Source organism: Ipomoea nil, unplaced genomic scaffold (genome assembly GCF_001879475.1).
Source record: "Ipomoea nil cultivar Tokyo-kokei standard unplaced genomic scaffold, Asagao_1.1 scaffold3210, whole genome shotgun sequence".
In the NCBI taxonomy this organism is placed as follows: domain Eukaryota; kingdom Viridiplantae; phylum Streptophyta; class Magnoliopsida; order Solanales; family Convolvulaceae; genus Ipomoea; species Ipomoea nil.
In genome coordinates, this window is record NW_017619638.1 from 134,692 (window position 1) to 159,804 (window position 25,113).

General features: G+C 38.5%; 1 protein-coding gene and 3 non-coding genes across 4 annotated transcripts; all 4 read right to left on the bottom strand.

Annotated features, from left to right (window-relative positions):
• Positions 1 to 907: 907 nt before the first annotated feature.
• TRNAL-UAG lies at positions 908 to 987 on the bottom strand. Its single transcript has one exon. It is a non-coding gene; the product is annotated as a tRNA-Leu (tRNA).
• Positions 988 to 1,980: 993 nt separating this feature from the next.
• TRNAL-UAG lies at positions 1,981 to 2,060 on the bottom strand. The gene has a single exon. It is a non-coding gene; the product is annotated as a tRNA-Leu (tRNA).
• A 6,800-nt stretch (positions 2,061 to 8,860) lies between these two features.
• On the bottom strand, positions 8,861 to 9,919 carry LOC109168592. Its single transcript, XM_019317645.1, has one exon. It carries the CDS (start codon positions 9,917 to 9,919, stop codon positions 8,861 to 8,863), a length of 1,059 nt encoding a protein of 352 aa, XP_019173190.1.
• Positions 9,920 to 14,051: 4,132 nt separating this feature from the next.
• Positions 14,052 to 14,131, bottom strand: TRNAL-UAG. Its single transcript has one exon. It is a non-coding gene; the product is annotated as a tRNA-Leu (tRNA).
• Between the last annotated feature and the right edge of the window lie 10,982 nt (positions 14,132 to 25,113).

Below are 25,113 nucleotides of genomic sequence, written 5' to 3' on the forward strand. Positions count from 1 at the left end.
TATTTCCTTGAAGAAAACCTGTTCGATTCTAACCAACACCCTCTTGGTAAAATCCAATGCACATGATCTTTTTAGTGCAATTTTGCTGACATCTTATCTCTTGTGTGGTTTAAATGATATCTTAGCAGTGAATAGGGAGTGCACGGGTGCAATGTCGTCATCAGGTGATTGGGGTATACGGCATATAGTATGCAAATAGACATTAACACAAAAGATAAGTTTCTTTAAGAAGTTACAATATATTTATTATTTACCATCAATTCTGTTAAAAAAAAAAAAAGAAGAAAACAATAATGACTAACTAACCTTTTTTCTACTAATTCTCGTATTTTGCTGTTCAAGTAATTGTTTTTCATGGAGTGAAATACAATGGAGAGCGTAGGGATATTTTTTAACATTGTGGGATTTGAACCCACGCCCTTTCGGACCAGAGCCTAAATCTGGCACCTTAGACCACTCGGCCAAACCGTCTATATATCAATAAAATAGAATTTATATTTTCTTGATGAAAACCTTTTCGATTCTAACCAACACCCTCATGGTAAAATTCAATGCACATGATCTTTTTAGTGCCATTTTGCTGACATCTGATCTCTTGTGTGGTTGAAATGATATCTTAGCAGTGAATAGGGAGTGCATGGGTGCAATGTCGTCACCAGGTGATTGGGGTATACGGCATATAGTATGCAAATAGACATTAACACAAAAGATAAGTTAAATCCAATTCTTTTAGAAGTTACAATATATTTATTACTTACCATCAATTCTGTTAAAAAAAAATAATTAAATAAACATTAATGACTGACTAACCTTTTTTTCTACTAATTTTCATATTTTGCTGTTTAAGTAATTGTTTTTCATGGAGTGAAATACAATGGAGAGTGTAGGGATATTTTTAAACAACTCTTGACGGCTGTGGGATTTGAACCCACGCCCTTCAGGACCAGAGCCTAAATCTGGCGCCTTAGACCACTCGGCCAAACCGTCTATATATCAATAAAATAGAATTTATGTTTTCTTGAAGAAAACATGTTCGATTTTAACAAACACCCTCTTGGTAAAATCCAATGCACATGATCTTTTTAGTGCTGTTTTGCTGACATATGATCTCTTGTGTGGTTTAAATGATATCTTAGCAGTGAATAGGGAGTGCAAGGGTGCAATATCATCATCAGGTGATTGGGGTATACGGCATATAGTATGCAAATCGACGTTAGCAGTAAATAGGGAGTGCAAGGGTGCAATATCATCATCAGGTGATTCGGGTATACGGCATAAGTTAAATCCAATTCTTTTTGAATTTGCAATATATTTATTATTTACCATCAATTCTGTTAAAAAAAGAAAAACATTAATGACTTACTAACCTTTTTTCTACTAATTTTCGTATTTTGCTGTTTAAGTAATTGTTTTTCATGGAGTGAAATAAAATGGAGAGCGTAGGGTTATTTTTAAACATCTCTTGATAGCTGTGAGATTTGAACCCACGCCCTTTAGGACCAGAGCCTAAATCTGGCACCTGAGACCACTCGGCCAAACCGTCTATATATCAATAAAATAGAATTTATATTTTCTTGAAGAAAACCTGTTCGATTCTAACCAACACCCTCTTGGTAAAATCCAATGCACATGATCTTTTTAGTGCAGGTTTGCTGACATCTGATCTCTTGTGTGGTTTAAATGATATCTTAGCAGTGAATAGGGAGTGCACGGGTGCAATGTCGTCATCAGGTGATTGGGGTATACGGCATATAGTATGCAAATAGACATTAACACAAAAGATAAGTTAAATCCAATTCTTTTAGAAGTTACAATATATTTATTATTTACCATAAATTCTGATAAAAAAAAAAAAAGAAATAAACATTAATGACTGACTAACCTTTTTTTACTAATTTTCGTATTTTGCTGTTTAAGTAATTGTTTTTCATGGGAAAGTGGAATACAATGGAGAGCGTAGGGATATTTTTAAACATCTCTTAACGACTGTGGGATTTGAACCCACACCCTTTCGGACCAGAGCCTAAATCTGGCGCCTTAGACCACTCGGCCAAACCGTCTATACATCAATAAAATAGAATTTATATTTTCTTGAAGAATACCTGTCTGATTCTAACCAACACCCTCTTGGTAAAATCCAATGCACATGATCTTTTTATTGCAGTTTTGCAGACATCTGATCTCTTGTGTGGTTTAAATGATATCTTAGCAGTGAATAGGGAGTGCACGGGTGCAATGTCGTCATCAGGTGATTGGGGTATACGGCATATAGTATGCAAATAGACATTAACACAAAAGATAAGTTAAATCCAATTCTTTTAGAAGTTACAATATATTTATTATTTACCATTAATTCTGATAAAAAAAAAAAAGAAATAAACATTAATGACTGACTAACCTTTTTTCTACTAATTTTCGTATTTTGCTATTTAAGTAATTGTTTTTCATGGAGTGAAATACAATGAAGAGCTTAGGGATATTTTTAAACATCTCTTGACGGCTGTGAGATTTGAACCCACGCCCTTTCGGACTAGAGCCTAAATCTGGCACCTTAGACCACTTGGCCAAACCGACTATGTATCAATAAAATAGAATTTATGTTTTCTTGATGAAAACCTGTTCGATTCTACCCAACACCCTCATGGTAAAATTCAATGCACATGATCTTTTTAGTGCAGTTTTGCTGACATCTGATCTCTTGTGTGGTTGAAATGATATCTTAGCAGTGAATAGGGAGTGCACGGGTGCAATGTTGTCATCAGGTGATTGGGGTATACGACGTATAGTATGCAAATAGACATTAACACAAAAGATAAGTTAAATCCAATTCTTTTAGAAGTTACAATATATTTATTATTTACCATCGATTCTGTTAAAAAAAAAAAAAGAAATAAACATTAATGACTGACTAACCTTTTTTCTACTAATTTTCGTATTTTGCTGTTTAAGTAATTGTTTTTCATGGAGTGAAATACAATGGAGAGCGTAGGGATATATATTTTTAAACATCTCTTGACGGCTGTGGGATTTGAACCCACGCCCTTTAGGACCAAAGCCTAAATCTGGCACCTGAGACCACTCGACCAAACCGTCTATATATCAATAAAATAGAATTTATGTTTTCTTGAAGAAAACCTGTTCGATTCTAACCAGCACCATCTTGGTAAAATCCAATGCACTTATGCACATGATATTTTTAGTGCAGTTTTGCTGACATCTGATTTCTTGTGTGGTTTAAATGATATCTTAGCAGTGAATAGGGAGTGCACGGGTGCAATGTCGTCATCAGGTGATTGGGGTATACGGCATATAGTATGCAAATAGACATTAACACAAAAGATAAGTTAAATCCAATTCTTTTAGAAGTTACAATATATTTATTACTTACCATCAATTCTGTTAAAAAAAAAAAAAGAAATAAACATTAATGACTGACTAACCTTTTTTCTACTAATTTTCGTATTTTGCTATTTAAGTAATTGTTTTTCATGGAGTGAAATTCAATGAAGAGCGTAGGGATATTTTTAAAGATCTCTTGACGGCTGTGGGTGTAACACCCCCCAAAACAAGACTACTTAAAACGAGTCTTAACACCAGCAGATCAAGCACAAAACTAGCACAGCGGAAGATAAAAAGATAACGGGATAAAAGGAATCCAAAACGGGGTGTTATGCCACGTATACCACACTAGGTATACGCTACGGCGACAATCTGCAAGTGTAACACTATCCCAAAAAGAACCAAACTAGAAAAATCTAAAGACATTGGCACACAGGCCTCAACAACACTGTCTTATGATACAGGTGCTAAGCTACCGGCTCTAGACATCGCGCTCGACTACGCATCACCTGAAAGATACAAAGATAACCATCGGGGCGACGCCCGGTTAGCGAAAGATGCTGGTAACCCACCAATACCGTTAAGTATCATAAATAGGTAGATATATAATATGAAAACCATTTTCGAAACGGAATACATATATATAAGTCAAAACCAAGATCAAAAGACAACACAAGATTCACCACTCATAAGGACAAAACCGGGAACACATCCCAAACCACAAAGGTTAACCACACACAAGGATAAAGACTCACCCAACGGCAACACATGCCAAAACACCACACCAGAAGCCTCCGTGACTTCACACGTCACGAGAGAAGAGAACTCACCAGAACAACGGCTTCACAAGCCCTCGTGACATCACCCATCACGAGTTGATATGCCTTCCTTATGCCCTGTTCCAACCTTATGGCTACCCTCAACCTTGTACCTTTGGTGCCAACCATTACCTCCAGAAAGCCCCTGTACAGCCAAGTCCAACCTTATTCCTCCGGGACCGTCGTCCCCCACCTATAACCACCAACGAAAACCCACCAATTCACGGCAACACCTGCCCGGATAACACAATGTTATCCCCTAAACACGTGGACTCAGCCACAACTCCATGAAATCACGTCACGGCCACCACGAGGACCGCTGCAATACCCTGGTGACTAGCGTCCCATACCACTAATCGTGCAATCCAGGTAAAGCCACACACGCACCACCACTCATGCGAAACAAGCAACGGATTGCAAAAGAGGTACGAAACATACTCAAATAAGAGACAGGTCACCACCCATCGACAACAACGACGCTAGCATTAGGATAATAACTAGCAAGCTCAACAACGAGGAAACTCAAGATAGTTCCGAGGAACACACAAGACATCACACGGTTCAACGAAACGCAATGTTGAACACTTAGCACGATACACAACACCAAAGATCCTACATGGATACCTACCATAAAGCTCTAGACCTACGAAACATCAAGAAGACGCTCAAATAGTTCCACAAAAGAACAACGGAAGGCCAAAAGATCAAAGACCAAGACAAACGAAACACGGGGAACAAATCCCATCTCAACTCCAACGTGTTCCCTGCGGGTGGACCCACGGGTAGGCCCCTACCCGTGGTTCTGCCCGCGGGTACAACACCCACATTACCGTGTACCGGCGGGTGGGCGGGGGGTAGGGCTCTCCCCGCCGTTCCGCCCGCGGGTACACGCTCCTGTGTCAAACAATCCCTTCGGGGATTTTCTCCTTCAAACACAAATTCAAATCCAAAACATGCCAAATCTCACCAAGCACAACAAAATGACTTGAACCAAGGAAAATGCCAAGCAATGGCACAAAGGAAACCTAAACACAAGCTCTAGATATGCAATATCACAAGATAAATGCATAAACTCTCACATTTCATAGCAAAACACAAGTAGAAGCCAAGAAATCATATATAGGTAAGCAAAATAGGTTTTGTAGAGCATGGGTTACCTCTTGAAGACCAAAAGACTCTTCTTACACCACAACAAGCTCTCCACTAAGCTCACTAGCCAAACCCACTTCAAGATCAAACCAAAAGATCATAATGATCCAACCTTTAAGAAAAAGACAACTAAGATGGAACCAAAAAGACTAGACAAGCTTAGATCTTACCCTTCTAGATGCCAAAATAGAGGAAAGATTGAATCTTGGAAGCAAAACTTGGAATCTTGACAAAGGCTTCTTTTGGCTTGAAGAACAAGCTACTCTTGTTTTCTAGAGAGAAGGTAGAGATATTTTCTAGGAAATGTAAGGGAATGAAATGAAGAAGTCTTCTAGGTTTAGGTTACAAAACTAGCTCTTGGTTAAAAGACAAGGATACCCTTACTAACTCTTAGAAAGTGTAAGGAACAAGGGAACTCCTCTCAAAGCACAAGGTACAACACCACTTAAAGATTGACTAGTCAAATACTAGTCCTTGAGTATCAAAAATCAGGATTTTAGGAATCAATTCCTCAAAAGAAATAGAATTAATTACTCAATTAATTCATGGTTTGGAGTGTGGATTTTTGGGGTGTCACATCCTCTCCACCTTCAAAGAAGTTTCGTCCCCGAAACTTGGGTACAACGAATTAAGAACGAAAGGTAACAAGAAAATAAAATTGTGAGAAGAAGTCCAAGAATATCCCTTTTGGTCAAAAACTCCAAAAGTTCTCACAAGGTTCCAAGGCAAAGAGAAAGACATTACGAATTCAAGGATAGGCAAGAGGTCAACAAACGGGTAGATTGGCATCAAGAACTCTAACCTCAACACAACAACCAACTTCTAGACAACAACCAAGGACTAAACTACTAACCCAAACACCAACTAACACACCAGCTAAACAACAAGGCAACAAACAAGGCAAGCAAGCACACAAAGCACACAACAACCAAAGAAACAAGGTACCTTCCACAAACAACTCAGGGTACCGCTCCCGCATCGATGCCTCCAGCTCCCAAGTAGCCTCTTCAACCCCATGATGAGACCACCAAACTTTTACCAACCTAACAGATTTCCTGCGAGTGTCCCAAGTCTTGAAGTCCAAAATTCTGAGCGGCCTTTCTTCATAAGACAAATCTTCATCTATCGGTAACACTTCCAGTGATAAAACATGAGTCGGGTCATGAACATATCTCTTGAGCTGTGATACATGGATCACGTTATGCACTCTGTCCAACTCCAAAGGCAACGCCAAACGGTAAGCCAAACTCCCAACTCTCTCCAAGATCTCATACGGACCTATAAACCTAGGGCTCAACTTCCCTTTCTTCCCAAACCGCATTACTCCCCTGGTGGGAGATATTTTTAACCAAACCTTATCCCCAACTGAAAACTCTGCTTGTCTTCTAGCCAAGTCAGCATAAGACTTTTGACGATTCTGAGCCGCTTTCATCCTTTCTTGAATCTGTTTAACTTTCGCGGATGTGTCCAACAAGTATTGTGGCCCCAACACTATCGGATTAACAAGATCCTCCCAACAAAGCGGACTGCGACACTTCTGTCCATAGAGAGCTTCATAAGGTGCCATGCGAATACTCGAATGATAACTGTTGTTGTAAGAAAACTCTATCAAGTCCAAATGGTCCTCCCAAGATCCTTGAAAATCTAACATACAAGCTCTCAACAAATCTTCGATAGTCTGAATAGTCCTTTCTGTTTGTCCATCGGTGGCTGGGTGGAAAGCTGTACTTAGACTTAGCTTAGTTCCAAGAGCTGCTTGCAAAGATTTCCAAAATTGAGACAAGAACCTTGAATCCCTATCGGAGACAATATCCCTCGGAACTCCATGATACTTTACCACCTGATTGACATAAGCTTGAGCCAACTGTGTCATTGTCCAGGTCTCCTTCATTGCGATGAGGCGGGCGGTCTTGGTCAAACGATCAACTATCACCCAGATTTTGTCCTTACCCGAACGGGTCGTCGGTAATCCTCCCACGAAATCCATAGATATAGAATCCCATTTCCCTTGTGGAATTTCTAACGGTTGTACCAACCCCTTAACCTTACAGCGTTCCGCTTTAACCTTTTGGCAATTAAGGCATTTCCCAACAAACTCTGCAACTTCCTTCTTCATATTAGGCCACCAGAAGAAACCCTTCACGTCCTTGTATAACTTGTCTCCTCCGGGGTGAACCGAATAGGGTGTGTTATGACCTTCTTCCAAAATCCGTTGCTTCCATTGATCACATGACGCGGGTATGCACACACGGCTTTTGTACCTCAACACTCCATCCGCGTATAACTCAAACGGTCCCCCTTTTCCTCTAGCTAGGTCATCCCTTACCTTGGTCAAGAACACATCCTTTTGCTGCTCTTCCTTGATCTCTCCCAGAAACGTAGGTACAATCCTTAAGTTATAACAACGAACTTCTGCCCCCACATCTCCTTGTTCCACCACTTCCAAACTCATCCGTTGAAGCTTCTTGCAAAGCTCATCCGCCACCACCCAAATAGAACTAGCGGTGTGCTTCGATTTCCGACTTAGGGCGTCCGCCACTACATTAGCTTTTCCTTCATGATACTGAATATCTAACTCATAGTCCTTGATGAGTTCTAACCACCTTCGCTGTCGCATATTGAGATCCTTTTGGGTAAAGATATGTTTGAGACTCTTGTGGTCTGTGAATATCTTGCAACGCACCCCATAGAGATAATGCCTCCAAATTTTCAAAGCAAACACCACAGCGGCCAATTCCAAATCATGTGTAGGGTAGTTCTCTTCGTGAACCTTTAGCTGACGTGAGGCGTAAGCAATCACTCTACCGTTCTGCATCAACACACAACCTAGTCCCTTCTTGGACGCATCGCTGTATACCTCAAAACCTCCCATTCCCGATGGCAGAATTAAAACTGGTGCAGACGTGAGCCTCTCCTTCAACTCTCGGAATGCTGATTCACAAGCTTGATCCCAAACAAAAGGCACTTCTTTTCTTAACAACTTAGTCAACGGTTGAGCCACCTTGGCAAAATCCAAAACAAACCTCCGATAATAACCTGCCAACCCAAGAAAACTTCTTATTTCCGACACTGTTGAAGATGCAGTCCATTCCTTTACTGCCCGTATCTTGTCTGGATCCACAGAAATCCCTCTACTATCAATCACATGGCCTAGAAACGTCACACTGTCTTTCCAAAACTCGCACTTAGAAAACTTGGCATACAACTGCTTTTCCCGCAAGATTTGAAGTACCGTCCGAAGGTGTCCAACATGTTCCTCCTTATCTTTTGAATAAACCAAGATATCGTCGATGAACACGATCACAAAATCATCAAGGTGAGATTTGAATACTCTGTCCATCAGGTCCATGAAAACTGCAGGGGCATTAGTCAAACCGAAAGGCATAACCGTAAACTCGTAGTGACCGTACCGAGTCCAAAATGCAGTCTTAGGGATATCCTTGTCCGCTACTCTTATATGATGGTACCCTGACCTCAAGTCAACTTTGGAGAACACTCCCGCGCCACGTAGTTGATCAAACAAGTCATCTATTCTTGGAAGAGGGTATTTATTCTTAATGGTAATCTTGATTCAGCTCCCGGTAGTCGATACACAACCTCATAGTCCCGTCCTTCTTCTTTACAAACAACACCAGAGCTCCCCAAGGCGATGCACTTGGCCGGATATAACCCTTGTCAAGGAGTTCTTGCAACTGAGCCTTCAATTCTTGCATTTCTGGCGCAGCCAAACGATATAGGGCTTTAGAGATGGGTGCAGTGCCCGGCACGAGATCCACTGAAAACTCCACTTCCCTAGTAGGCGGCATACCCGGTATTTCTTCGGGAAAAACATCAAGAAACTCACGGACTACAGGTATCGTATGTGCCACTTCCTCCTTTGCCTCCAAGTTCTCGACGGAACACAAGTACACATCATTGCCCTTGTCCATGTACCTCTTCATCTTTACCATAGACACCAACTTAATTCCGGGTTCTTCCATCTTTCCACGGTATGACACTCTCTTCCCGCTGGGTCCTCGTAGCACTATCTTCTGATCTTTGCACAAGATTTGGGCTCTAAACCGCCCCAACCAGTCCATACCTAGGACCACATCCATCCCGTCCAAGTCGTACTGGATTAGATCACTAGGAAACTCTTCACCTTTGATACAGACCTTGATGCCCTCAAAAAGACGGTCACACACCCTAACTTCTCCTGACGCTAACTTCACATTAAACCTCACTCCCACGCTCCCAGATAAGCCCAACTTCTTCACGAGGCCGGGTGATATAAACGAGTTAGATGCCCCTGAATCAAACAAGACTGTTGCCGGCACAGACTGCACAAGGAAGGTTCCCACTACTACGTCACTGTCACTTGTTCGGACTTCATTTAAGGTAAGCACCCTCTCTTGAGATGACCCTACCGTCGGATAAGGAACCTCTATCTCTCCATACTCTCTTACATCACGGAGTACCGGCACAGAAGCTGCACTAGAACTTACTCTTGTAGATGTACCACTCCGGATCCACCGTTCAACTATCCCAGAAGCACTGCTAGATTCGGCCAACCGAGATCTCTTAACCACTTCACTCACATCTTCAAACACTGCGATTCGCTGGCGAGGAGGCATCACAGACTTCTGCTACAACAACAAGGTTACCAAAAGAGCAAGCAAGCAAGCAAGACAGAAAACAACACACATCTCACCGCGCAACCTAGAGTCCTAAGCCTAACACATAGCTTCTTAAGGTCGCTTAGAGGTCTCAAAACACACTTAAACACTTAGAAAGTCTAGACTCAACTCCTCCTAGGCTCTAGACCAAGGTTCAAACCTAGGCTCTGATACCAACTGTAACACCCCCCAAAACAAGACAACTTAAAACGAGTCTTAACAACTGCAAATCAGGCACAAAACTAGCACAGTGGAAGATAAAAAGATAACTGGATAAAAGGAATCCAAAACGGGGTGTTATGCCACGTATACCACACTAGGTATACGCTACGGCGACAATCTGCAAGTGTAACACTATCCCAAAAACAACAAAACTAGAACAATCTAAAGACATTGGCACACAGGCCTCAACAACACTGTATAAATATACAGGTGCTAAGCTACCGGCTCTAGACATCGCGCTCGACTACGCATCACCTGAAAGATACAAAGATAAACATCGGGGCGACGCCCGGTCAGCGAAAGATGCTGGTAACCCACCAATACCGTTAAGTATCATAAATAGGTAGATATATAATATGAAAACCATTTTCGAAACGGAATACATATATATAAGTCAAAACCAAGATCAAAAGACAACGCAAGACTCACCACTCACAAGGACAAAACCGGGAACACATCCCAAACCACAAAGGTTAACCACACACAAGGATAAAGACTCACCCAACTGCAACACATGCCAAAACACCACACCAGAAGCCTACGTGACTACACACGTCACGAGAGAAGAGAACTCACCACAACAACGGCTTCACAAGCCCTCGTGACATCACCCATCACGAGTTGATATGCCTTCCTTATGCCCTGTTCCAACCTTATGGCTACCCCCAACCTTGTACCTTTGGTGCCAACCATTACCTCCAGAAAGCCCCTGTACATCCAAGTCCAACCTTATTCCTCCAGGACCGTCGTCCCCCACCTATAACCACCAACGAAAACCCACCAATTCACGGCAACACATGCCCGGATAACACAATGTTATCCCCCAAACACGTGGACTCAGCCACAACTCCATGAAATCACGTCACGGCCACCACGAGGACCGCTGCAATACCCTGGTGACTAGCGTCCCATACCACTAATCGTGCAATCCAGGTAAAGCCACACACGCACCACCACTCACGCGAAACAAGCAACGGATTGCAAAAGAGGTACGAAACATACTCAAATAACAGACAGGTCACCACCCATCGACAACAACGACGCTAGCATTAGGATAATAACTAGCAAGCTCAACAACGAGGAAACTCAAGATAGTTCCGAGGATCACACAAGACACCACAGGGTTCAACGAAACACAATGTTGAACACTTAGCACGATACACAACAACAAAGATCCTACATGGATACCTTCCATAAAGCTCTAGACCTACGAAACATCAAGAAGACGCTCAAATAGTTCCACAAAAGAACAACGGAATGCCAAAAGATCAAAGACCAAGACAAACGAAACACGGGGAACAAATCCCATCTCAACTCCAACGTGTTCCCCCCGAGTGGACCCACGGGTAGGCCCCTACCCGTGGTTCTGCCCGCGGGTACAACACCCACATTACCGTGTACCGGCGGGTGGGCGGCGGGTAGGGCTCTCCCCGCCGTTCCGCCCGCGGGTACACGCTCCTGTGTCAAACAATCCCTTCGGGGATTTTCTCCTTCAAACACAAATTCAAGTCCAAAACATGCCAAATCTCACCAAGCACAACAAAATGACTTGAACCAAGGAAAATGCCAAGCAATGGCACAAAGGAAACCTAAACACAAGCTCTAGATATGCAATATCACAAGATAAATGCATAAACTCTCACATTTCATAGCAAAACACAAGTAGAAGCCAAGAAATCATATATAGGTAAGCAAAATAGGTTTTGTAGAGCATGGGTTACCTCTTGAAGACCAAAAGACTCTTCTTACACCACAACAAGCTCTCCACTAAGCTCACTAGCCAAACCCACTTCAAGATCAAACCAAAAGATCATAATGATCCAACCTTTAAGAAAAAGACAACTAAGATGGAACCAAAATGACTAGACAAGCTTAGATCTTACCCTTCTAGATGCCAAAATAGAGGAAAGATTGAATCTTGGAAGCAAAACTTGGAATCTTGACAAAGGCTTCTTTTGGCTTGAAGAACAAGCTACTCTTGTTTTCTAGAGAGAAGGTAGAGATATTTTCAAGGAAATGTAAGGGAATGAAATGAAGAAGTCTTCTAGGTTTAGGTTACAAACCTTGCTCTTGGTGAAAAGACAAGGATACCCTTACTAACTCTTAGAAAGTGTAAGGAGCAAGGGAACTCCTCTCGAAGCACAAGGTACAACACCACTAAAAGATTGACTAGTCAAATACTAGTCCTTGAGTATCAAAAATCAGGATTTTAGGAATCAATCCCTCAAAAAAAAAATAGAATTAATTACTCAATTAATTCATGGTTTGGAGTGTGGATTTTTGGGGTGTCACAGTGGCATTTGAACCCACACCCTTTCAGACCAGAGCCTAAATCTGGTGCCTTAGACCATTCGGCCAAACCGTCTATATATCAATAAAATAGAATTTATATTTTCTTGAAGAAAACATGTTGGATTCTAACCAACACCCTCTTGGTAAAATCCAATGCACATGATCTTTTTAGTGCAGTTTTGCTGACATTTGATCTCTTGTGTGGTTTAAATGATATCTTAGCAGTGAATAGGGAGTGCACGGGTGCAATGTCGTCATCAGGTGATTGGGGTATACGGCATATAGTATGTAAATAGACATTAACACAAAAGATAAGTTAAATCCAATTCTTTTAGAAGTTACAATATATTTATTATTTACCATCAATTCTGTTAAAAAATAAATAAATAAACATTAATGACTGACTAACCTTTTTTCTACTAATTTTCGTATTTTGTTGTTTAAGTAATTGTTTTTCATGGAGTGAAATACAATGGAGAGCATAGGGATATTTTTAAACATCTCTTGACGGCTTTGGGATTTGAACCCACGCCCTTTCGGACCAGAGCCTAAATCTGGTGCCTTTGACCACTCGACCAAACCATCTATATATCAATAAAATAGAATTTATATTTTCTTGAAGGAAACCTGTTCGATTCTAACCAACACCCTCTTGGTAAAATCCAATGCACATGATCTTTTTAGTGCAGTTTTGCTGACATCTGATCTCTTGTGTGGTTTACATGATATCTTAGCAGTGAATAGGGAGTGCACGGGTGCAATGTCGTCATCAGGTGATTGGGGTATACGGCATATAGTATGTAAATAGACATTAACACAAAAGATAAGTTAAATCCAATTCTTTTAGAAGTTACAATATATTTATTATTTACCATCAATTCTGTTAAAAAATAAATAAATAAACATTAATGACTGACTAACCTTTTTTCTACTAATTTTCGTATTTTGTTGTTTAAGTAATTGTTTTTCATGGAGTGAAATACAATGGAGAGCATAGGGATATTTTTAAACATCTCTTGACGGCTTTGGGATTTGAACCCACGCCCTTTCGGACCAGAGCCTAAATCTGGTGCCTTTGACCACTCGACCAAACCATCTATATATCAATAAAATAGAATTTATATTTTCTTGAAGGAAACCTGTTCGATTCTAACCAACACCCTCTTGGTAAAATCCAATGCACATGATCTTTTTAGTGCAGTTTTGCTGACATCTGATCTCTTGTGTGGTTTACATGATATCTTAGCAGTGAATAGGGAGTGCACGGGTGCAATGTCGTCATCAGGTGATAGGGGTATACGGCATATAGTATGCAAATAGACATTAAAACAAAAGATAAGTTAAATCCAATTCTTTTAGAAGTTACAATATATTTATTATTTACCATCAATTCTGTTAAAAAAAAAGAAATAAACATTAATGACTGACTAACCTTTTTTCTATTAATTTTTGTATTTTGCTGTTTAAGTAATTGTTTTCCTTTTTTCTACTAATTTTCGTATTTTGCTATTTAAGTAATTGTTTTTTCATGGAGTGAAATACAATGGAGAGCTTAGGGATATTTTTAAACATCTCTTAACGGCTGTGGGATTTGAACCCACGCCCTTTCGGCTCAGAGCCTAAATCTGGTGCCTTAGACCACTCGGCCAAACCGTCTATATATCAATAAAATAGAATTTATATTTTCTTGAAGAAAACCTGTTCGATTCTAACCAACACCCTCTTGGTAAAACCCAATGCACATGATATTTTAAGTGCAGTTTTGCTGACATCTGATCTCTTGTTTGGTTAAAATGATATCTTAGCAGTAAATAGGGAGTGCACGGGTGCAATGTCGTCATCAAGTGATTGGGGTATACGGCATATTGTATGCAACTAGACATTAACACAAAAGATATATTAAATCCAATTCTTTTAGAAGTTACAATATATTTATAATTTACCATCAATTCTGATAAAAACAAAAAGAAATAAACATTAATGACTGACTAATCTTTTTTCCAACACATTTTTGTATTTTGCTGTTTAAGTAATTTTTTTTCATGGAGTGAAGTACAATGGAGAGCGTAGGGATATTTTTAAACATCTCTTGACGGCTGTGGGATTTGAACCCACGCCCTTTCGGACAAGAGCCTAAATCTGGCGCAGACCAAACCGTTTAAATATCAATAAAATAGAATTTACCATTCCTTGAAGAAAACCTGTTCGATTCTTACCAACACCCTCTTGGTAAAACCCAATGCACATGATCTTTTTAGTGCATTTTACCTGATATCTGATCTGTTGTGTGCTTTAACTCATATCTTAGCAGTGAATAGGGAGTGCACGGGTGCAATTTGGTCATCAGGGGATATGTCATATAATATGCAACTAGACATTAACACAAAAGATAAAAGAAATAAATTTTACTGACTGACAAAACTTATTTTTTCTGGAGTGAAGAACAATAGAGAGTGTAGGGATATTTTTAATCATCGCGCCTTAGACCACTCGGCCAAACCGTCTATATATCTATAAAATAGAATTTATCTTTTCTTGAAGAAAACTTGTTCGATTCTTACAAACACCCTCTTGGTAAAACCCAATGCGAATGATCTTTTTAGTGAAGTTTACCTTACATCTGATCTCTTGTGTGGTTAAAATGATATCTTAGCAGTGAATAGGGAGTGCACGGGTGCAATGTCGTCATCATGGGATTGGGGGATACGGCATATAATATACAACTAGACATTAACACAAAAGATAATTTAAATCAAATTCTTTTAAAAGTTACAATATATTTAGTATTTACCATCAAATCTGTAAAAAAACAAAAAGAAATAAACAGTAATTGTTTTTCATTGAGTGAAGTACGATGGAGAGCGTTGAGATATTTTTAAACATCTCTTGACGACTGTGGGATTTGAACCTACACCCGTTTGAACCAGAGCCTAAATCTGGCGCCTTAGACCACTCTGCCAAACCATTTATATATCAATAAAATAGAATTTATATTTTCTTGAAGAAAACCTGTTCGATTCTAACCAACACCCTCTTGCTAATATCCAATGCACATGATATTGTTAGTGCAGTTTTGCAGACACTGATCTCTTGTGTGGTTTAAATGATATCTTAGCAGTGAATAGGGAGTGCACGGGTGCAATGTCGTCATCAGGTGATTGAGGTATACGGCATATAGTATGCAACTAGACATTAACACAAAAGATAAGTTAAATCCAATTCTTTTTGAATTTACAATATATTTATTATTTACCATCAATTCTGTTAAAAAGAAAAAAGAAATAAACATTAATGACTGACTAACCTACCTTATTTTCTACTCATTTTCGTATTTTGCCGTTTAAGTAATTTTTTTCATGGAGTGAAGTACAATGGGGAGCGTAGCGATATTTTTAAACATCTCTTGATGGCTGCGGGATTTGAACCCACGCCCTTTCGGACCAGAGCCTAAATCTGGCGCATTAGACCACTCGACCAAACCGTTTAAATATCAATAAAATAGAATTTATCTTTCCTTGAAGAAAACCTGTTCGATTCTTACCAACACCCTCTTGGTAAAACCCAATGCACATGTTCTTTTTAGTGCATTTTACCTGACATCTGATCTGTTGTGTGCTTTAACTCATATCTTAGCAGTGAATAGGGAGTGCTCGGGTGAAATTTCGTCATCAGGGGATATGTCATATAATATGCAACTAGACATTAACACAAAAGATAAAAGAAATAAATTTTACTGACTGACAAAACTTATTTTTTCTGGAGTGAAGAACAATAGAGAGCATAGGGATATTTTTAATCATCGCGCCTTAGACCACTCGGCCAAACCGTCTATATATCTATAAAATAGAATTAACTTTTCTTGAAGAAAACTTGTTCGATTCTTACCAACACCCTCTTGGTAAAACCCAATGCACATGATCTTTTTAGTGAAGTTTACCTGACATCTGATCTCTTGTGTGGTTAAAATGATATCTTAGCAGTGAATAGGGAGTGCACGGGTGTAATGTCGTCATCATGGGATTGGGGGATACGGCATATAATATGCAACTAGACATTAACACAAACGATAATTTAAATCTAATTCTTTTAAAAGTTACAATATATTAAGTATTTACCATCAAATCTGTAAAAAAACAAAAAGAAATAAACAGTAATTGTTTTGCATGGAGTGAAGTACAATGGAGAGCGTTGAGATATTTTTAAACATCTCTTGACGACTGTGGGATTTGAACCCACGCCCGGCGCCTTAGACCACTATGCCAAACCGTTTATATATCAATAAAATAGAATTTATATTTTCTTGAAGAAAACCTGTTCGATTCTAACCAACACCCTCTTGGTAAAATCCAATGCACATGATATTTTTAGTGCAGTTTTGCTGACATCTGATGTCTTTTGTGGTTTAAATGATATCTTAGCAGTGAATAGGGAGTGCACGGGTGCAATGTCGTCATCAGGTGATTGGGGTATACGGCATATAGTATGCAACTAGACATTAACACAAAAGATAAGTTAAATCCAATACTTTTAGAAGTTACTATATATTTATTATTTACCATCAATTCTGTTAAAAACAAAAAGAAATAAACATTAATGACTGACTAACCTTATTTTCTACTCATTTTCGTATTATGCTGTTTAAGTAATTTTTTTTCATGGAGTGAAGTACAATGGAGAGCGTAGGGATATTTTTAAACATCAATCTGACGGATTAGACCACTCGACCAAAACGTTTAAATATCAATAAAATAGAATTTATATTTCCTTGAAGAAAACCTGATTGATTCTTACCAACACCCTCTTGGTAAAACCCAATGCACCTTATCTTTTTAGTGCATTTTACCTGACATCTGATCTCTTGTGTGCTTTAACTCATATCTTAGCAGTGAATAGGGAGTGCACGGGTGCAATTTCGTCATCAGGAGATATGTCATATAATATGCAACTAGACATTAACACAAAAGATAAAAGAAATAAATTTTACTTACTGACTAAACTTATTTTTTCTGGAGTGAAGAACAATAGGGATATTTTTAATCATCGCGCCTTAGACCACTCGGCCAAACCGTCTATATATCTATAAAATAGAATTTATCTTTTCTTGACGAAAACTTTTTCGATTCTTACCAACACCCTCTTTGTAAAACCCAATGCACATGATCTTTTTAGTGAAGTTTACCTGACATCTGATCTCTTGTGTGGTTAAAATGATATCTTAGCAGTGAATAGGGAGTGCACGGGTGCAATGTCGTCATCATGGGATTGGGGGATACGACATATAATATGCAACTAGACATTAACACAAAAGATAATTTTAATCTAATTCTTTTAAAAGTTACAATATATTTAGCATTTACCATCAAATCTGTAAAAAAACAAAAAGAAATAAACATTATTGACTAACTAACCTTATTTTCTACTCATTTTCGTATTTTACTGTTTAAGTAATTGTTTTTCATGGAGTGAAGTACAATGGAGAGCGTAGGGATATATTTTTAAACATCTCTTGAAGGCTCTGGATTTGAACCCACGTCCTTTCGAACCAGAGCCTAAATCTGGCACCGTAGACCACTCGGGCAAACCGTGTATATATCAATAAAATAGAATTTATCTTTCCTTGAAGAAAACCTGTTCGATTCTTACCAACACCCTCTTGGTAAAACCCAATGCACATGATCTTTTTAGTGCAATTTACCTGACATCTGATCTCTTGTGTGGTTAAAATGATATCTTAGCAGTGAATAGGGAGTGCACAAGTGCATAGTCGTCATCATGGGATTGGGGGATACGACATATAATATGTAACTAGACATTAACACAAAAGATAATTTAAATCTAATTCTTTTAAAAGTTACAATATATTTAGTATTTACCATCAAATCTGTAAAAAAACAAAAAGAAATAAACATAATTGACTGACTAACCTTATTTTCTACTCATTTTCATATTTTACTGTTTAAGTAATTGTTTTTAATGGAGTGAAGTACAATCTTGAGCGTAGGGATATATTTTTAAACATCTCTTGACGGCTGTGGATTTGAACCCACGTCCTTTCGAACCAGAGCCTAAATCTGGCACCTTAGACCAGTCGGCCAAACCGTCTATATATCAATAAAATAGAATTTATCTTTCCTTGAAGAAAACCTGTTTGATTCTTACCAACACCCTCTTGGTAAAACCCAATGCACATGATCGTTTGAGTGCAGTTTACCTGACATTTGATATCTTGTGTGCTTTAACTCATATCATAGCAGTGAATAGGGAGTGCAAAGGTGCAATTTCATCATCAGGGGATTGGGGGATATGTCATATAATATACAACTAGACATTAACACAAAAGATAAGTTAAATCTAATTCTTTTAGAAATTACAATATATTTAGTATTTTACATCAATTCTGTTAAAAACGAAAAGAAGTAAACTTTAATGACTGAGTAACCATATTTTCTACTCATCTTCGTATTTTGCTTTTTAAATAATTTTTTTTTCTGAAGTAAAGTACAAGGGAGAGGGGGTATGGATATTTTTAAACAACTCTTGACGGCACTGGGATTTTATCCCACGCCCTTTTGGTCGAAAGCCTAAATATGGCGCTTTAGGCTACTCAGCTAAACCATCTACATATCAATAAAATAGAATTTATCTTTTCTTGAAGATCACATGTTCGATTTTTACCAACACCCTCTTGGTAAAACCCAATGCACTTGATCTTTTTAGTGCAGTTTACCTGACATCTGATCTCTTCTGTGGTTAAAATGATATCTTAGCAGTGAATAGGGAGTGCACGGGTGCAATGTCGTCATCATGCGCTTGGGGGATACGGCATATAATATGCAACTAGACATTAACACAAAAGATAATTTAAATCTAATTCTTTTAAAAGTTACAATATATTTAGTATTTACCATCAAATCTGTAAAAAAACAAAAAGAAATAAACATTATTGACTAACTAACCTTATTTTCTACTCATTTTCGTAATTTACTGTTTAAGTAATTGTGTTTCTCATGGAGTGAAGTACAATGGAGAGCGTAGGGATATATTTTTAAACATCTCTTGACGGCTGTGGATTTGAACCCACGTCCTTTCGAACCAGAGCCTAAATCTGGCACCTTAGACCACTCGGCCAAACCGTCTATATATCAATAAAATAGAATTTATCTTTCCTTGAAGAAAACCTGTTCGATTCTTACCAACAACCTCTTGGTAAAACCCAATGCACATGATCTTTTGAGTGCAGTTTACCTGACATTTGATCTCTTCTGTGCTTTAACTCATATCTTAGCAGTGAATAGGGAGTGCACAGGTGCAATTTCGTCATCAGGGGATTGGGGGATATGTCATATAATATGCAACTAGACATTAATACAACAGATAAGTTAAATCTAATTCTTTTAGAAGTTACAATATATTTAGTATTTACCATCAATTCTGTTAAAAACGAAAAGAAGTAAACTTTAATGACTGACTAACCTTATTTTCTACTCATCTTCGTATTTTGCTTTTTAAATAAATTTTTTTCTGAAGTAAAGTACAATGGAGAGGGGGTATGGATATTTTTAAACAATTCTTGACTGCTGTGGGATTTTATCCCACGCCCTTTTGGACCAAAGCCTAAATCTGGCGCTTTAAGCTACTCAGCCAAACCCTCTATATATCAATAAAATAGAATTTATCTTTTCTTGAAGATCACATGTTCGATTCTTACCAACACCCTCTTGGTAAAACCCAATGCACTTGATCATTTTAGTGCAGTTTACCTGACATCTGATCTCTTGTGTGCTTTAATTGATATCTAAGCAGTGAATAGGGAGTGCACGGGTGCAATTTCGTCATCAGGGGATATGTCATATAATATGCAATTGGACATTAACACAAAAGATAAAAGAAATAAATTTTAATGACTGACTAAACATATTTTTTCTGGAGTGAAGTACAATAGGGAGCGTAGGGATATTTTTAATCATCGCGCCTTAGACCACTCGACCAAACCGTCTATATATCTATAAAATAGAATTTATCTTTTCTTGAAGAAAACCTGTTCGATTCTTACCAACACCCTCTTGGTAAAACCCAATGCACATGATCTTTTTAGTGCAGTTTTCTTGACATCTGATCTCTTGTGTGGTTAAAATGATATCCTAGCAGTGAATAGGGACTGGACGGGTGCAATGTCGTCATCATGGGATTGGGGGATACGACATATAATATGCAACTAGACATTAACACAAAAGATAATTTAAATCTAATTCTTTTAAAAGTTACAATATATTTAGTATTTACCATCAAATCTGTTAAAAAAAACCAAAAAGAAATAGACATTATTGACTGACTAGCCTTATTTTCTACTCATTTTCGTATTTACGTAATTGTGTTTCATGGAGTGAAGTACAATGGAAAGCGTAGGGTTAGTTTTAAACATCTCTCGACGGGTGTGGGATTTGAACCCACGCCCTTTCGGACCAGAGCCTAAATTTGGCGCCTTTGACCACTCGGTTCTAACTTGTTTACTAGAAAATAAATATAATTTTCTGACATGGTTGTTAGAAAACAAGCCTCGAACGTATGTAGAAGCGTTGACTTCTACAGGTGGATCACTAGTCGGAAGATAAAACCGGTTGGTTATATTGAAGTAAAATGGTCGGGCTTGTAATTTTAGATTACATGTGACGCAAGCGCCACAATTACTTCAATATATATTCTCTTGTAATGAGAATGAAATCCATTAGGATGATACTTCCCAAGAGCTATTTAGCGAGACTTGGAAGTTTATCGAAATGGATGTATCGCTTTCTTAATAGACATGGAACAACCCGAGGGTTTTGTGGTTCCGCGCTATGGAAAGAAAGTGTGTAATTGGTGAGATCATTGTATGGTTTGAAACAATTGCCTTAGTATTTGGCATGTAAATTTTTATCATACAATGATGTGTCACGAGTTTAGTATAAACAAATGTAATAAATGTCTACGTAATGCGTACGATAGACGAGGTTATCACTATTTGTCTATACACGATAAACTCAACATTGGTAGTAACGATCACAGGATCAATTCTACCAATAACATGTTGAAATTTGAGATTTGACATGAGATCAAAGGTGTGGGTTTGGCAGATTTAATCTTCGAGATTAAACTCGTGAGAAGACCGTAAGGTCTCGTGGTAAGCCAATCTCATTGTGTTGATTGAATCCTTATAAAGGATGTTAATCAAGTGGCTTGGACACCGTTAGATACTAACGTACAACTAGCCAGTAATCACGAAGATTGTACTTCTCACGGAGAATACATTCAGATTATTGGTAGTTTAATTGTATCAAATGGGTTGTACTAGGCCAGATATTGCCTTTGCGGTTAACGAACTCAGTAGACATCCGAATAACCCTAGTGATGCGCATTAGAAGGCAATAGTGAGAGTTATGAGATACTTAAGGTATGCTCGTGACTTTGGACTGCACTACGTGCGATATCTAGCTGTACTTGGAAAGTATAGCACGAATATAAAAGGACGCTAAGTCCATCAAAGGCTACGTCTTTACGTAGGCCAGTGCAGTTGGTTGTATGGAAATTCTCGAAACGATTTGTAATAGCTATGATCCATGACGGGATCAAAGCTAAGAGCCTTACACTCGTGTCGCAACCGAGTAGGCCGAATGGCTATGCCATTATTTCGAGAATGTTCCTAGTGGTAAACTCGTACCTCCAATTTGTGTGCATTGCGATAGTCAAGCCAAAATTGGTTAAGTACAGAGTTAGATGTGGAATGGTAAGTCTAGACTTATAAGTCATAGACATAATACCATTAAATAATTTCTCACAACGGGGGTTATCTCTATTAACTACGTGATGTCAAAAGATAACGTAGCGGCCGCTAACTCGCTAACTCGAGGGTAAGCAAATAGTTGTGGAGAAGTTGGAACGAGGAATGGGTCTAAAGCGCTTGGACTAAAATTTCTATAATGGATACCCAACCTAGCTGACACCTAAGTTCAATGAGACAACTAAATTATGGAATGGAACGTGTCACTGTGGGGGTCTCGGACTCCCTACCACTCCTCATTAGAAACAGTGGCTCCCGCGCAAGGCTAGCATGTTGATGCTTTAATGATTCGAGTGTGGGTTGACATGCGTGAGTGTGCGGGATACTCGAAAAAGAATCACATATGTGAGAGAAAAGTGAGGGTCGCTTCAAAGGAGAATTGATGGGCACAATTCTTCACAAACTCTTGCAGAACCAGGAAGGTAACCCACGACCAAAATGGGTACACTCATGAGAACAGAGCATGGTTGGGAGGTTCCTGTGTGAGATATGTCATCGTCTACACAAACGCCAGTCGGTTCAAAGACATCGCGTTCTACCGTACCGCCAGTAGAGTAAACATGTCTTCATAAGGGAAGGTTCAAAGGGTATAGTGATCCCTACCTATCCTATGCAGGGATCGACCGTTGAACACAGTTGTTTCCGAATTCAAAATACCCTGAAAATCAATTTTCATTCATGTGGGGGATTGTTGGAAAAATAACACTAAAATGGCACTTTGAGTGATTATTTTGTGGTACAAATATATGTGGGATCCACTTCCGATTTGGGTCGGGTCAAAGTGGATTCGGGTTCTTCGTAGTGAGCCAAAGAATTTGATATAATGTACGCTCAAAATGGAGAATAGGTGAATGCGAAATTGATTCTCAAAGTGAGCCTATTTGAGAGAAGTCAAATTAAGCCGATAAAGCTTAAAGCTTAAGATTAAGCTTAATTAAGCTTAATTAGTGTGACAACACGAGTTGTCAAGCTTGAGAATAAGTTTTTGGGAAGCTTAATTAATGTGCTAATTTGTTAGCACGTATTTGGAATTGGGACGAAAGTTGCATGAAAATGTAATTAAGCATTGATAGCATTGGAAAACTTAAAAGAAATATTCCATGGACGAAAGTTTCAAATTCAATTAGTGAATTAAGTTTGAGCTCCTTTCGTGTGAGCTATCTTTCGTGCTCTCCTTTCATGAGCTACTTTCGTGCTGAGCACGAGTCAATACTATATGCATTGATTCGTGCCGCACCGTTTCGGTGCTTGCGGACCACTCGGGTGTGGTTTCCAGTTTCAATTTGTTAAACTTTCGGGTTCGTACGAACTTCTCGGTCACTCAGATATTTTGAAACAGGGTCGTTATGGTCGGTACGAATTAATCGGATATTAAGTTCGTGACTGTTGATATTATTTCGATAATAAGTACGACCGTTTCAAACGTTATAATTCAATTATTAAATTGAATTTATGTTGGTTAATGTGTCATGATGATGCTATTTAGTACTAATCTCCTATATAAACATGTTGTGGGAGCAACCTTTTTTGATATAGTGATAGTGGGAAAGTGAGACACAACAAGAGAGGGAAGAACACGATAGTACACAACACACAAAGATAAGCACTTTTTCTTCTCAAAACTCTGCTTCTACTCCTTTCTTGCTACTGTGTTTTGCCCGTGCTCTTGTTCACCGGGTTCGCTCGTTTGGGTGCTCAAACGTCGAACTGTTGTACGTTTTATCCTGGGAAACCTAGGTCACAACGCTCCTAGCACTTTTGGGAGGTGGCAAATAAGGTTTTAAGGAAAGAAAGGCACTCGCCTAACTCGTACAATTCTTTCTTCCTTCTCCTTCTTTCTTGTTTGGATTATGCTTTTAAGCAAAAATCCGTTCTCCATCTTTTGATATATTCGTTGAATTGGACTTATAATCTGAGGATTATTAGATTCAATTTTGGTTGATATATATTGGTATATCTTTTTCGTAGATATACATGTATATATAACCTTTGGGTCCGTTTTATATATATTTGTGTGTATATATACATTTCGGATAAATATCTAATAATATTTTATATACTTGTGTGTGTATATATAAATATTATTTTTCGGATATTAAATCGATTTTGGTTCATTATCACCGACACAAAGTAATTAAATTGTGAATTGAGAACGTGATTGCCGTACTGTGTGAGCTGCAACCTTCGCTCTCGTTATCCCCGGTGCTGGCCTCGCACAATGGCACATGTGTAATTTGGGTCCTTGTTCAGCAACGGCGGTGTTCCTAAAAAATGGCAAAAGAGGGATGCACAATATCATCGGTGAACAGTATTTTTGAATCCTTATTATTTACGTATGTTTACGTGTGAACTATTTTTAGACGATGGTATATGTGGTTGGTCCATGTGTTAAATTTATTTGCATGAATGGCTGATACGAGTCCTGCAATGCATTCTGGGTCTAATTTTGCAACTAATGCTACTGCCTTTAACTCAAGTGTTGGTTATTCTATTGCTAGCATTGTTGTTAATAATGGTCAAAATTCTTTCAATTTTGATGCTTATTCTGCCATATTCATGCTTTTGATATAATGGTAATAATGCTAATAATGTTGGTGTTGATGGCCAAAATTCTGTTGCTAGTAATGTGATTTTAGCCACAAATGTGCCTAATTTTGGTAATGTTAAATGTTGTTTGAAATTTGCATGGTTCTGGTGGTGTTAATACGGTTAAAATCCTAGTCTAGTTAATGACAATAATATTATAGTTGTTTCCACTCATAATGTAATGTTTGTACCTCATGATAATTCTAATAATGTTATATTGCCTAATAATTTGTTT